This window comes from Oryctolagus cuniculus, chromosome 6 (assembly GCF_051225735.1).
Source record: "Oryctolagus cuniculus isolate XC-2025 breed Fujian yellow rabbit chromosome 6, ASM5122573v1, whole genome shotgun sequence".
Classification (NCBI taxonomy): Eukaryota; Metazoa; Chordata; class Mammalia; order Lagomorpha; family Leporidae; genus Oryctolagus; species Oryctolagus cuniculus.
The window spans coordinates 11,634,867-11,650,799 of record NC_142872.1 but is presented as its reverse complement, the minus strand read 5'-3'; the positions used below and the strand labels follow the sequence as shown (position 1 = coordinate 11,650,799).

Below are 15,933 nucleotides of genomic sequence, written 5' to 3'. Positions count from 1 at the left end.
AAGAAAAATTTAAGTGTTTCAGCACTTGGTGAGCACACCTCTGTCTGGGAGGGGGGACCGTGGTACAGAGCAGTAAGAGTGCAGCTATTGCCACTTATTAAATGAACTGTTAAATTCCATTCATTCACAACTTTAGAACTTGGAGAATGCTCCAGAGATTATTCTCTACAATATTTCCTAGTAAATGAGTTTTCTATGCCTGGACTCATTAACCAAAAAATATGCTACAGGATTTCCGGGGCAATAAACCACAGAACTCCAAGTGGGTAAGCCGTTAAAAAGCAGGGAATGCTTAAAAGCAAAAATATTTTGCAGGTAATTCCAAGTTCTGTTAGTTTTATTTTCATCAGTCCACAATCAGATTGTCCCCTTTAAGTTTTTAAACATGTCAAAATTCAATGTAAGTTTAACCTGTCTGGATTTATGATATCACTAAAATGACCACAGATGCTTCCCAGTCCACAGCCACAAGATGGACAGGCATCCCTGCCGAAGCGGCCAACCACTGAGTAACTAGAGGTCACCAACAGAACGACTTATCTTAACTGGTTGCTCCTGCCTCTGGAAGCTTCTCCTGAAATCAAACGTCTTATATAACACGCATATGTGCGTGGTCTATACACACACATACACACAGGGCCTTCAAAAAGACTGTGGAAACGGAATCAAAATACAAGCTCATTTTGATGAAAAAGTTTTTGAAATTAATGCAAGTGCATGAACTTTTGGAGTCCATATATAACTTTTGGAGACTCTCTCTTCCTTCTCTCTCCTCTTTCTTTCTCTCTATATAAATATGTGTGTGTACATATATATGTATGTAAATATATTCATGATAAATGGAATTAAAATACAAAAACACAAAATATAAATTTTGTTTCTCAGTTTCTTAATATTAAATTCCATAAAATTCCAATGCTTTTGTAAGCAATGATATCAGTCATAGAGTCTATCCCTAAAGAACTATCCCTAGGCCAGCGCCATGGCTCACTTGGCTAATGCTCCGCCTGTGGCGCCGGCACCCCGGGGTTCTAGTCCCAGTTGCTCCTCTTCCAGTCCAGCTCTCTGCTGTGGCCCGGGAGTGCAGTGGAGGATGGCCCAGGTGCTTGGGCCCTGCACCCGCCTGGGAGACCAGGAGAAGCACCTGGCTCCTGGCTTCAGATCGGCGCAGCGCTGGCCATAGCGGCTATTAGGGGAGTGAACCAACGGAAGGAAGACCTTTCTCTCTGTCTCTCTCTCACTGTCTATATAACTCTACCTGTCAAATAAAAAAGAAAAAACAAACCAACAAAAACCTATTCCTGGGAATTTAAACACATCCCTGCCGCTTTTTCTACATTATTAACCGGAGAAAAATGAGTGCTATTAGAAGATATTTTAAATTAGAAAACAAAAATAAGTGAGACGGAGCCAAATCAGGTCTGTCAGATGCCCAGTGATTTCCCATCAAGACTCCTGCTGCGTGGCCCTTGTTCAATGAGAATGAGCAGGAGAAGTGTCACAGCAGAGCACGACCCAGGTGAGGCTCTCCTGAGCAATTGTATGGTAACTCTTCGGCTGACTTTCTCATAATAAGCAGATGTCTCGTGCAGACACTCAGCAAGCAAAATGGCTTGAGCATCCCAAGAACCTCCTGCCTGACCTCTGCGCTTGACTGGTCCGCCCCTTCTGCTCTGACTAGACCACTCCCACTTCTCGTGAGCCATTGCCTTGGCTGAGCTTTGTCTTCACAATCATCTTGGATAAGCCATGATTTGTCTCTTGTCCAGAGTTTTCAGAGAAACGCGGACGGTCTTGATCACAGCTGTTTAAAAATTCCACCGACAGCTCTGATACTGTCTGTGGCTCATCTGGGCCCAAAGGCTTAGGCACCTACCAAGCAGGAAGTTAGCTCCACTTTAATTTTCCAGAGTTCTGTAAGCTGAACCAATTTTAACATTTAGAGTTCTGCCTGTTGTTGCTGGTGTTAGCCAATGGGTCCCTTCAATTAGGCCACGAACAGCTTCTTTTTCCTTTACATACTGATGTTCAAGGCCTGCCCTGCAGGTCTTATCTTCAATACGCTCTTGTACCTCCTTGAAATGAGCTATCCATCTGTAAACTGCTGATGTCCCTGGAGCACTATCCTTCAAAGCTTTTCATGAAGAATCAGGGATTTCCATTCTTCCACCCAGGCTTCACTACGGATCTGACGTTTGCTTCTGCAGCAGTTTCAGCGGACTTCATGGTGATTCTTTATGAACTGATGTTCTTAGCTTTCCTAGTGTCTCAAACTTCACTCAGTTTAGACATGCTGGGATGAGTTAATACTATCTTATTTTGGTGCAAAAAGTGTTTCTTTTGCATACTTTCTTCATAATACACACTTTCCATGAACGGTCTAAAGATCCCTGACATGTAATTCAACTCATACAGCAGTCTTCTGAGGCAAAATCAAAAAGCAGAATGCTACAAGAAAAGAACAAGGTCATAAACAATATAAACTAAAAGAGAATCCAGCTATAGCACCAATGAATTTTGTTTCCAGAAAAAAAAGTCTGTTTATTAGAGATTCCAGTATCTCTAACAAGATCTGTGATTGAATGTTAACACCAACATCTGATACAAAACAACTTATCAGTGAGATCTTCAAAAAAGGACAGAGAAACTGCTACCCAAATATGTCACATTACTTGAGAACTATTTTGAAAAAGCAATAGCTTTATTTCTACATTTCCTAGTGAAAAACTAACATCCACACCTGCTATACCAGTATGGTTCATGTTATTCCAAAGCTCTAGAGTTCCATCACTATATTTTTCATTTTTTCAATATGCAGGAAAAAACCAATGGGTATCAATCTTGCATTTTAACTTCTCCTATCTCCCTTTTCAAATCCTACCCACATTACACAAAGATTTAAACTCTTCTTTTAGATTCTCCCTTAATGGAAATCTCCAATATTTAGTAGTAATACTTGAGTATTTTATCTATTATATTTGGCATCAGTCCATGATTTGACAACCTGAATAAACTCTTAAAACTCCTATCATTGTACTCATAAGCTTAGGTAGTCTACTGGTTACTCCAGATCAGGGAAACCTTATGATATCCGTCTTTTTCACTTAGGTGAATGCTTAACGGTTCTGTGAACATATAATGGTTATGTGAGGTATAATGATTCCAGTTGTGTACATTTTGTTGCAAAAGAAAGCATTTCATTTTTTCTACAGCTGAGTAGTACTCCATAGCGTATATATACCACAGTTTCTTTATCCACTTTTCTGAAAATAGGTCTTTGTAAAAATTACGAGTGAGAATATGAGAGGCAGGAGGAAGAAGGGATGGGGCACGGGCAGGAGGGAGGATAGGGAGGAAGTAACACAATGTTCTCAAATCTGTATATATGAAATACATGAAACTTCTATACTTTAAATAAAAAATTTTTAAAAACTCCTATTTTATCATCTTTTTAAGTCTTTACTAAAGTCTTACAATTCTATTAAGCACATAGCCATTACTGGCTTCTAAATCAACATATACTCATTCTCAGTTCTATTTTCTTTCCTTCCCCAGTTCAATATTGAGAGTGGCCACTGAACAAGGTAATGCCTTTATATCACTTACATTGAATGACAAAATAAATGCATCCCCAAATAAACTTTTGAGCTCACTGAGACCAGAAGATATACTTACTCAACTCATCTTTGTACAATGAAAAGATGGTAGAGGACTTGGAACACGGCAGGTGCTGAATAAATAGCCTGAATTACATTTAAGGCTTTTCCATTATAGCATAGAAGGGAAAATGACTCATTATTTCTGAAAACTGAAGTTATGTGAGGTCTCAGCGTATAATAAAACTGCTCTTAGTCTTTCTAGAAATCCGGTTTCCCTTCCTCCAATGCATGTTCTAATTATAACCAATTAAGTTAATATACTCAACCACAAATGATATCCATAATAGCAGCTCTTTTTGCTGGACAGACTGGAGTTTTGTTACTAATTATTGAAGTGTTTCAGGCAGTTCTACTAGCTTATTTGGATCCACCGTGCTACCTGAATTAGTCATGGCTAAAGTCCAGAAAATTTCTAAAAACAAAAACAATTTCAAATAAATGTCAAATGTTGGTACAGTTTATACAAAGATAAAGGATAGGACATTCAAAAAGAGAGAGAGAGAAAGCTGCATCTTAATTAGAATGAAACACAACAAAAAATGGCAGCGAGTATGTTCCATATTACTAAAAGCTCACTGCTAATCTATGGTACATAGATTACATACATTGCCAATAAAGGTATGAGAAGTCTAAATACACATGTATGTAATTATAAATCGCCAGAATATTGAATCCCACAGCTAGCAGCATTTGCATTTCTAAGCCATACCTACAGAAACCAATAAGCTTTGTTATCTGCAAAGTTTTAAGCTATTCCTTTATTCGAAACTATCAAAGTCTTGTCCCAGTCACATATGCAGTATTACACTAAAAAGATAAACGCAGGACAACTGCAACAGGGCAAGGGTTAAACATGCCCTATAAATATTTTGTTCTCAAAATAACTTCAACTCACATTACAGAAACAGTCACTGTTTTCAGACCCAGCCATGCTGCGTCTGCTCCCATGTTCAAACCTACAGAAGTCACCAACGTCAGGTCCCTTATCACTCACCCACTCCACTATCAGCTGAGATCTGTACCCACACAGCTCCTAGCGCACGCTCACAGCTTCTAAAGCATCAAGCCGAATCCCCCCCTCAGTCAGTCCCTGCATCTGCTTGGTCGCACACACATCAACTATGCTTTTTTTTTTTTAAATTCTTTGATGAACTACCTGGGTTTTTTTTCCCATCCCCCTAAAGACATCCTCAAGTAAGAGAAAACACAGGTTGACAGATCAGCAGCCTCCCTGATTTCTAACTCTGTGATTCCGACCAAGAACTGAAGAGTGAGCACCTTCCCTCCAGGTCTGCGTGGGTCTCCAAAGCCTGGCAGAACCAGCACCAGGCGTGCAGGGCTCCGGCTGGACTGATGCGCCCGTCATCGCGCGAGCAAGCAGGGCCCGCGGAGGCCACATGGTGACCACCCTCAGCCCAGCCCAGCTGGGGTAGTCGCCCCACCTCCCTAAGCTCCCCACGCGCCTCGCCTCGCCTCGGGAACCCAGCTACCAGGCGCACTCGTGCCAAAAGGAACGTGCCCTTTTTTTTTTTTTTTAACGTCATAATGCCTCAGATGAAAACACAGCCTGCCAGGCACGTCAGACTAAGGGACAACACAGACGGGAGCAGCGTCTCCGGACCCGGCTTCCACGCGGAGCCCCTGCATCCGCCAGCCACTTGTAGGGCGGCCATCCCCAGAAGCCCGGCGGCAGCGCGCACAACCCGGAGGTCTCCGCGTCCCCCCACCTGCCGCTGCCCGACTCCGGTCTGCAGGGCACCCTACAGGGGCGACAGCTGCCACCGGAGAACCCCGGCGACCACCGGGCCGGGTTTTTTATTTTCTTCTTTCTTTTTACAGACCTCAGTTTGGTGACAGATTTGGAGTTCAGTTCCAAGCGGTGACGGGGAGAGGTGGAGGTGGACTGATGGACTCTCGCCTCACTCGACACCGCAGGAGACCCCAGGAACCCCCCACCCCACCCCACCCACCCCCTCCTATGGCTTCAGAAGCCGGGCAATCCCGGCCCTGGACGACGCACGCCCCACACCTCGCTGCCACCCCCGCCTGGGAAGTTCAGCTCCGGCTCCTGCGGCGCCCGGCCGCGGGCTCCCTCCCCGGGCCCGCGGGAGACCCCACCCCTCCTGGCCGCCCCTGCCCCGCCCCGCCGCCCGAGTTACGCAGCCGCAGCCCCGGCACAGTCTCGGCTTCTCTCCCTCGGGATCGCTGGGCCTGGCCGAGGGAGGGAGGCCGAGGTGGGATGGGGGACGGGGACACGAAGCTGGTCCCGGAGCGCCGGGACGCTGTGCCGAGACCCCAGCGCGTGCGCCCTGCACGCGAGCCCTGCCGCCCGGGGTCCCCGCCAAGTAGCGACAGGACGGGGCGAGGCGGGGAGGCCCAGAGTGTCGGCGCGCAGCACTCCGAGGGGCGCAGGGGATGCTGTGGGAACCGCAAAAGTGAGAAAAGTCCCAAAGCCCCTCCACGTCCCCAGGGCCAAGCTCCTCCCGCAGCGGCCCCGGTAGCCCTCGGCCCCGCGGGGCTCTGGGCGCCCGCAGGGAGCGGGGGCGGGCGTCCCCTCGCTGCCCTGGCCCACGGCCCGGAACCCGGCTTCCCCCAGCTGCGGCTCGGGAGCTGCCAGGCAGAGCGCCCTGGCCGGGAGTCCCGGGCAGCGCAGGGCAGGAGAGCGCCGCGCACGCCCGCCGGCTGCGCACGGCTCGGCTGACACACGCCCCCCGCCGCCGGCCCCGTCGAGGAAACACTAGTTGATTTCGCCCTGATTTTTTTTTTTTTTAAGTGCAAGAACAACTCTTTCAAGAGGCCCCCGAGCAAAGAAAAGTCCGCGTGCAGGCGTCTCCGCGGTTCCCCAGAGTTTGCAAACATTGCGCTCCCCAGCCTGGAGAGACCCGGGACCCCCGCGGCGAGGCGCGCCCGGCCCCCAGCCCAGCCCAGCCCGCGCCCCTCACCTCCTTAAGTTCTTTGGCCACGTCCTTCAGGTCCCCCAGGACTAATTCCAGATCCTCCACGATAATCTTGATCTGCTCCTTCACCTTGGTCGTGGAGGCTGCCGGCGGCCCCTCGGCTGGAGAGGACGAGGCGGGGGTCCCCTTGGACTTGGCTGACATTCTCTGGGGGCGCGAGAGGCAGGTCAGCACAGGCGGGCGAGCGGACGCTGCTGCGCGCCCTCGTCGCTGGCGCTGCTCCGGCCGCGGCCGCTCCGGTCCCCCCACATCCTGGGCGCTCCCCGGGCGGCGGCGGGCGGCGGCGCTCGGCGCTCGGCCGCGCGGCCGCACCGCGATGCTGCCATCGACTCGCGAGCCGCGGCGCTCGGCGCGGGGCCGCAGACGGGCGAGCAGCGCGCCTGCGCCTCCGCCCGCCGCCCGCCGCCCGCGCCGCGCACACGCTCGCTCCCCGCCCGCAGAGGGGCGCGCCGGGCCGCCGCGCAGCGTGGCAGCGGCGGTGGCAGCGGCAGCGCCCCGGCGCGCCCTCGGGCCCTCTGCGCCGCGCTGGGCGTCGGGGTTCGGGGCCGCGAGTCCCCGAGCTGCCCGCGCCCTCGCCCGCCCCAGTGCTGGTCTTGGAACGCCCCCTGCACCGCACCGGGGCTTCGGGGCGCCGGCTCACACCTGGCCCGCGTTCCTCCGGCCCCGCCCGCGGGCGGAGACCCGGATCAGTTTGGGGAGAGGCACCGGGAGATTTGGAGTTGGAGGGAAGTGACCCTAATTGCTTGTCCGGGACCACACAGCGTCCGGAGACCTCCCGCGTTTCTCCCACAACCAGCGAGTTCCGCAGACATCGAGCGGGCCGGGGGATGGGGGGAAGGTAGAGACCAGCGCCGCGGCCTGGAGCCAGGCTCTAACCCGCGTTCTCGAGCGAGGACCGAGCAGACGCGTTCGCACCGCGGATGACACCGCGTTCGCGCCCCAAGTCCCCACGCCAGAACCCCCAGAGCCAGTCTGAGTCATCTTGGCTGCGTGCTCGCCAGTGCCAGCTCCTCTGGCCTGGGTGTGTGGTTGGTGGTGGTGTTGCGTGTGTGACCGGCTTTCCTCCCTCCGTGCCCCCCGCGTGGCGTGGAGGCGACACAGAGCCCGCACCGAGCTCCTCCGGAGGGCGCTAACCAGAAGGCTGCCGGTAACTTTCCTCCCACGCCGCTTTGGCCTGGCTGTCAAGTCTCGGGCTCCCAAAACAAACAGGAAACTCCAGAGCGCTCGGTCCAGAAAGACCCAGGGAGCAGAGTTCAAGGGAACCCGCCAGGTCCTGCTGATTGGCTTCATGGCAAGCCCGTGCGCTCCTGGCTCCTGGCGCTGCCGGCTGCTAAGAGCCTGGGCGCCTTGGCGGCCGGGGCGCTTCTTGTCTCTGACACCCCATGAGGCTCACCAAGCTTCCCTCTCTCTCCCCAGTTACTCAATTTTCTAGCCGCCAAGCACTTTCTACTGTGTGATTCCTGACAGACCCTTTGGGAATTGCATTTGGAATATACAAGAAGAAAGGCAACAGTGGGGGGGGGGGATAAAACAAGAGGTGGGTCACAAGGAATACGGCACAGCCCTGAAAAAGCAGAGGACGAAGAGGAAAGGTGGAAAGTAGCTGCTGCTGGAAGAAGTTAAAAAGTAGGGTGAAGAGAAGGCGAAAAGAGAAGAAAGGGTCAGAAAGGCTAAGTAAGTCGTAGGCTTGAGATCTCCCGGGGCAGGGGAGTAGATGGCCCAGCCCCTTTGCATCTCTAGAGCTTTATCTTAACATTCACGGCACGAAATCCTGATCACTCGTGACACTCGTGTCTCACAGCTAAAGAAGGATAAGTGGTCAGAGGGCTCAGCAGCCAGCAAGAAAAAAAAAAAAAAAGAGAGAAAGTACTTCGCCTCTGGAGCTGAGTTTTCGACCCAGCAGTAGTGTCAGGTAGCTCTGAAAACTGAAAAGTAGAGTGACTTTAGGCATCGGGATTTAAGAGACGAAGGTTACGCCCCTTCTATTCTGAATCTCCTTCGCTAAAGATGAAACAGAAAAACCTGGGCTGTGATAGCTGTCGCTGCTACTGTTTCAAAATTGGGTCCTTCATACTGCCTGACGCACCCCACTCCCTTCCCCATCACAATGTACCCTTGCACAGGGCTGTGCTCCACCTGTCTACATAAAACGCGGAGTTGGCTGCAAGGGAGAGTTAACAGCAGTGCTAAGTGTGTTACTGCTCTCTTCGGTCATTAAGGATGGCTGTCAGCAAGTCTTCATAAAGTCTTCCTAGAGAATATTTTATAAAGAGAGCTAAAAGCGAGAAAGGGTTAGAATGTAAAGGATGCATGAATGGAAATCAAATTTACTTACTTGTTTTTGTAGCACCCTTTGGTGAAACTCTTCCATTATTTTGGCTCCCCTTGGCTCTCAAGAGCCTGCATGAAGTTTGAGAGCCAAAATGTAGGGACCACACAGCAAAGCTGACGCCTGATGAGACTGTGGATGAGTCCATCAGCGTGTCTGTGCACTAGTGTGGGCTGTGCATGAATGCACACCCAACCACGTTACTTGCAAACTTAGGATAATGCATTACAACTACCGGAGAGTGTTGCTCCTTTACAGAAGGGGTTGCACACCAGAACCATATTCTTTCTGCTGATTCCTCATTTTCTGAGTTCTGCAGCAGGAACAACTGGGCAATTATAGAAGATCACCTAGTGGTGGTCTCTTCAGGTGCAAACCCTTCTCATTCCTAGTTGAGTGTATGGTGCACGCACATGTGAGTTTCATTCACTGCAACTGATCCTTAAGAACTAACTCCCAAGAGCAGATCCTGACAAATCTCGAAATGGACAAAATGTTCCCAAGATATTTTGTAGGGAATGGGAGAATGTATCTGCAACCTACGCACCTGACACAGGATTAATATCCAGAATATAAATGGAACAAAAATAATAGAAAAAAAGCAAATCTGATTTCAAAATGGACAATAGACAAAGAAGAATGAAATGCCCAAGAAGTACAAGAAAAAACCATCAACATCACTAATCATCAAGGAAAGGCAAATCAAAACCACAATGAGATACCACCTCATTCCACTTAGACAAGACATGAGAAGTGCTGGTGAGGATGTGGAGAATGGACAGCCTTAGTGGCAATTTAAATTAGCATATTAATTATGGAAAACAGTATAGAGTTTCCTCAGAAAATTAAAAATAGAAGTACCATAAAAGAATACAGAAAAAAGTATAGGAATGAAAACAGGCATCTTGTGATTTGACTGTTGTTTTTAGCCCTTGTTTCAATCTTGTGGAACTGCAGTCTTCCTACTTCTCATGTCTTGAATATTATGATTGATGGTGAATTAAGCCTGTGATTATAGAGTAGACTAAAATTATGTCATTGGAGAAATTAAACAAAAATAAGAAGGAGGGGATTGAGGGAGAGGAGGAGGGAGAGAAGTATGGTTATCTTCTTAGAACTGTCTATACCTATGAAAGCTATTCTCTTTATATTATCGAAAAACAGAACTACCATATGATCCAGCAATCCCCAAGCAAATAAAATAAATGTTCAAGAGACAGCTGCATCCCAATGTTTGTTGTGGTATTATTCGTGATACTCCAGACATGAAATCAACCCAAATGTTCCTCAAGGGATGAAACAATGTGGTATTTTTGCACTTTGGAATACTATTCATAGATAAAAGGAATGAAATCGTGTAATTTGCAACAATATGAATCAACCTGGAAAATATTAAGTGAAATAAACCAAACGCTGAAGAGCAAACACTGCATCATCTCACTAGTGTTGGAATCTAAAAATGTTGGTATGGGGCCGCTGGCATTTGCCCTAGTGGTTAAGGCACCAGTTGGGTGGCCCACATTCCATATCCGAGTGCCTAGGTTCGAGTCTGGACTCCACAGTTGATTCTAGCTTCTTGCTAAAGAGAACTCCGGGAGCAGGAAATGATGGCTCAAGTCGTTGGGCCTTGTGCCACCCATATGGGTGACCTGGCTTGAGTTCCTGGCTTCTGGCTTTGGCTTAGCCTGGCCCTGATGGTTCTGGGCATTTGAGCAGTGAGTCAGCATATGAGAGTCCTCTGTCTGTATCTGGCTCTCAAGTTCAAAAAAATAGTTGATCTTACTGAAGTTGAGAATCGAATAGTGGTCACCAGAGGCTGGGGAGGGGAGAGTAGGAGGGCTAGGGAAAGATGAATCAACAGGTACTAAGTCAAAGTTAGATAGGAGAAATGGGTTGTGGTGTTCAGTTGCCCAGAAGTATGTGACTATAGATAATCATAGTGTACTTTATTTTTCAGAAAAGTTAGAAGAAAGGATTTTGAATGTTATCACAATGTTTGAAGAAACTGATGTGTTTACCTTGATTTGAATAGTATGCAATGTGTACACGCATGAAAACATCACATAGTATCACACAAATATGTATTTGTAAGTGGTCAAACATTTTTTAAAAACAGCTATATTTATTAGAAAGGAGCCTCTCAGTAAATACTTGATATCAGAATGGATGCATAAAATGTTGTGTGTGTGTGTGTGTGTGTGTTAAAATTAATTCAATGAATGTTTTTATAAAGGTTATTCTGGGGGCCAGCATTGTGTTGTAGTGGGTAAAGTCACCCCCTGCAGTGCCGGCATCCCATATGGGCACTGGTTTGTGTCTAGGCTGCTCCACTTCTGATCCAGCTCTCTGGAAAGAAGTGGAAGATGGCCCAAGTCCTTGGGCCCCTGCACCATCGTGGGAGACTCAGAAGAAGCTCCTGGCTCCTGGCTTTGGATTAGCACAGATCCAGCCATTGAGGCCAATTTGGGAGTGAACCAGCGGATGGAAGATACCTCTCTATCTCTCTCTCTGCCTCTCCCTCTCTCTCTGTATAACTCTGACTTTCAAATAAATACATAAATCTTTAAAAAAAAAACGGTTACTCTGCAAAATAATTTATGTTATGGAGTAGATGTGCCATTAGGTTTAACAAGACATTGTCCCAGTAAAACAATTAGATAATTGCACACACAATCCTAATACAAAATTAGATTACTTCAGATCTCCTCCTGCCCTGTTTTCTAACTATAGTCAGTCATTTTACTTGTTAGCTGCTACAGTCTGAATGTTTGTGCTCACCCAAATTTCCTATGTTGAAACCCTAACATCCAAGATTGTGGTATTAGGAGGAGGGGTCTTTGGGAGTTATAGGATCATGAGGGCAGAGACCATATAAACAAGATTGATGCTCTTTTAAAAGAAGTCCTGCAGGGTTTCAGTTTGGGAAGTGGACCCTCACTAGAAACTGAAACTTCTAGTGCTGCAATTGCAATGCCCTAGCTCTCAGAACTGTGAGAAATAAATTTCTGTTGTTTCCAGTCACCCTGTCTTGTGGCATTTGGTTACAGCAGCTCACATGGGCTAAAACAGCCGCCAGTGTAGGCCAGTTGGGAAACTTTTTATCCATATAACAGAAACTGAATTTTTTCCTCAACTCAACAAAAAAAAGGTGAGAATAGATGTATCTAATATAGGATTGGAGCCAGAAATTCTAGGAACAATGAGTCTATTATAATTCCTGGCTCTGTATTTTACCCACTCCCTACAGCACCCTCCTTGTGGATTGGCTTCTTTTTCTGCGACCAGTTTCTCCACAAAATGAAACCTTGGGCACTGGTAAGTTCAGTGTCACAGCTTCACAATTTTTCAGCCAGAAAAGGAAGAGGTCATCAGAGTGATTTCCTAGGAGAGGATTTTAACAGTCCAACTCAAGTCACAGACCGTAATCTTGACCAGTCATCTCATTTGGGATGGCACTGCCAGGTGGTAAGATTCTTCAAGAAAAATCGTATGCAGTTGTGTATTTATTACCAGATTTTCCAGCAGATGGCAGTAAAAATGAGTTACTCTACCAAATCTGCATATTATGATACTTTTCTGATAGATGGAAGTAAAGTGTTTTTAGGAAGCAACACCATTTCCAAAATTCACACGAAAGTATGGCATGAATCAGCAGTGGTCTTTGGATCAGGAACTGGTGGTGAGGAAGTCTGATTCTATTTAGATTGTCTAGCTCTGTGTCCTATTTCAACCCCAAAAGAGAACATGTAACCTTAGGAAAGCAAAAGTGTATCTACATATGCCCTTTATATTGCAATAAATTCCTTACTTTTATCTTGCACTCACACATTTACATTTTAAACTGCTTTCACCTTCCCAAGCTGGTGTTACTCATGTCTTAGATTTGGCATTCAGCATACTCATGCCAAGAGCCATCTACCCCCCTGTCCAGCAGCATCTCTGGGTTATTTATATAAATAAAGACCTTTAGAGCTATAAAGACCTCACTAACGGCAGCTCCACCACATGCTCAAACATTGCTCAAACAAGCACTCCCTTTCACTCAAGGGGGTTACCACTCATCCTGAAACTCTGGGGCCATGCCTGAATGGAAATCCCAATTCATTCATCTTTCAGCTTCAAATTGCTGGACAAGGGGTTGAGAGAACCTAGCGCTCTGAGTGCTCCAGGACTTTCACAGTTGTAGCCAAGGAGGTGTTCCTAGAACTTGGCCAACTGCCACTCTGCACAGCATTCAGCTACAACAAAGGAAACTTCAATCATTCAGCAGAACTCAATACATTCTGCATGCACCAACATAACTGAACGTCCCACTTAATGATTCATGGGCCTGGATAACGTCAGTGGATCCTTGGAGGTTCCTGCTTTATGTTTCAAGGTCCTGCTTTCTCCATGGAAATGAGTATGGTCAGAGAAGACAAAGGAATTGGCACAGGTTCTATCCCTCTCTGTGTTTAAAGAAACCTCCAGTTATTTAACCTTTAGTTATAGAACAAGGTCCTTTCAGGTGTTATATGGCCACCAATATTGTACACTGTTTGTGGTAATACAGAATATGTAGTTTTATTTTTTCCTACAGGGACTAGGGTAGAATACTGAATCCAACTCTGTAAACTAGCAAGTTTGCAAGGGCATTCTTTGTAATACTGAAATGTAAGGATTTAGATATGCTATGAATCTGAGCTGGGGGACCACAATACCAGATTTGGGGTTGACAATGATGCTACTGTATTTAATTGGCATATGATTCCACTTTCTACCCCTTTTTCACCAGAACTCCATGAGCTATGGCCTATGCCTCAATGCAGTCTTCAAATAGACACAAGGGCATTGTTATGAATTGAATGTTTATGTTTGCCCCATGCATATTCAAATGTTGAAGCCTAATCTCCACTGTGACACTATTTGGGAATGAGACCTTTGAGATGCAATTATGGTTAGAGGAGGTCTTGAGGACAGCACCTCCATAATGAGATTAGTGGTCATATAACAATGAGCATCTATTTGTCCGTCTGTCTGTCTGTCTATCTATCTATCTATCTATCTATCTCTGTCTCCACATACATACAGCTTGGATGACCATGTGAAGACACAGTGAGAAGGCAGCCCCAGAGGAGTTCTAGCATTATGTCGAGATAGTGGCTTCCCTTCAAGACTCTGAGACAAGGCTTAAAGGCTAGCTAGTACACAGTGTGCAGATGTGAATGAGGGCATCTGGAGTTTTACAGTTCACAAGTTGCAAAGTGGAAGTCTTGTGTAAATGACAGAGAAAAAAAAAGAGTTGGGCAGGAGAGAGAGAAAAACCTATGCAACTGGACTGTTGCTGAGGATATGTAATGACATCCTGGGTGCCTAACCTAGGGAGGAGTAGCAAAGACAGATTGGAAGTAGTTCCTAAGTTTTTGGGAATGAGAAGAAGATATCAGCCACATGTTCTAACTAAATAAATTGTTAGTAAATACATCACTTGTTGGGGGGCCGGCGCCATGGCTCACTTGGTTAATCCTCCGCCTGCGGTGCCGGCATCCCACATGGGTGCCGGTTCTAGTCCCGGCTGCTCCTCTTTCAGTCCAACTCTCTGCTGTGGCCCGGGAAGGCAGTGGAGGATGGCCCAAGTGCTTGGGGCCCTGCACCCGCATGGGAGACCAGAAGGAGGCACCTGGCTCCTGGTTTCAGATCAATGCACTTCTACCATAGTGGCCATTTGGGAGTGAACCAACAGAAGGAAGATCTCTCTCTCTCTCTCTCTCTCTCTCTCTCTCTTAATGTCCATAACTCTACCTGTCAAATAAATTTTACAAAAAAAGAGCATTTGCTTTTAAGATTTGGAGTCTATTTTATTTTCAAGTGTTTATTCTATTTCAGAATATATGTAAAAGCCATGCATAATCTAGGAGTGATGCATTTGGGGGACTGAAAAAAAATGAAGCAAAATACATGCACCATACTGTATGAAATCAAATGACAATGCACTGCTCTTCTTCTAGGAGTTGAAGTGTGTATGCAAATGTCACAGTATTCAAAGGCCAGGTATTATACTAAGCATTTATATGAAAATGCCAACATCAAAAAATAGGCAGATGCTTTCATTCTAATGATCAACACTGATTATGGCAATATTATTTAAAAATACTAAAATTTCAAGACAGCAAATGACGTATAGATTTCAAATAATCCAAATAATTCATTCTTACTTATACAGACAATGCATTCAGACAGATTATGTGATGAGTCAGAGATCATGGAATCAACAAGTGACCAGATTCAGACCTGATGTTTGATTATTCAAGAATGTTCCGAGGATTCAAATAGGTCAAGAGAACACTAGCTGTCCCTAAAACAGGTCCCCGTTAAAAATGTTGCAGTTAAAAATGTTGCATAACAATGAGAAATCACTAAGGCCAGGTCTCCTGTCTAACAGTTCCCTACATCTTGTTGCACTTGGTAAATTCTCAGTACTTTAAAAGATCTAAAGCAAACACTAACACTAGAGGCCCTAGAAAAGCTGGACACGTAGAAGAGGCCTCCAAAGACAGCATCAGAACATGAAAAAAAATCAACCGGCAACTTAGGAATACATGAAAAGAAAAATAATTTTTCACAACCTAGGATTTTTACCATTATGTTTAAAACTTTAATATGTATGAATAGGATGGCAACATGTGAAACACTTTAAAATATTTGCCATAAATAGAATTTGATCAAATTATTGATCTAATTAAATAGCAGTAAAATTGTTCTCAAATATTCTTTCATATACATGTAAAATATTTTTTTTGATAGCTTTCTGAATTCATTTTCAACTCAACATCTATTTGTAAATGCTATAATTGAGAGGGCAGGATGCTCAATGTTTATACATTTTGAGATAACATCTTCATTTTGTAGTAGCATCCCATCATAATGACCTTCTCCTATACTACCAACCATTTCCTATAATTCACAAATATTTTTGTAGGAAATTTGTAAGTATTACCATACACGAAGT

At 46.0% G+C, this 15,933-nt stretch overlaps 1 protein-coding gene across 5 annotated transcripts in view; it reads right to left on the bottom strand.

Annotated features, from left to right (window-relative positions):
* PRR16 (proline rich 16) overlaps positions 1–9,255 on the bottom strand; it is a 193,076-nt gene extending 183,821 nt beyond the window's left edge. The window contains exons 1-2 of one of the 5 annotated variants that reach the window (XM_089334842.1): positions 8,952–9,255; positions 6,602–6,763 (exon numbers count right to left, since the gene is read on the bottom strand). In XM_089334842.1, coding sequence (XP_089190968.1) covers positions 6,602–6,763; positions 8,952–8,987 — 198 coding nt within the window. In that variant the 5' untranslated portion in view covers positions 8,988–9,255. Of the gene's footprint in view, positions 1–6,601; positions 6,969–7,258; positions 7,483–8,951 lie in introns of those variants that run through there. The other 4 variants (XM_089334843.1, XM_089334846.1, XM_002710144.6 and 1 more) reach the window with 4 other exon arrangements.
* Positions 9,256–15,933: the final 6,678 nt, after the last annotated feature.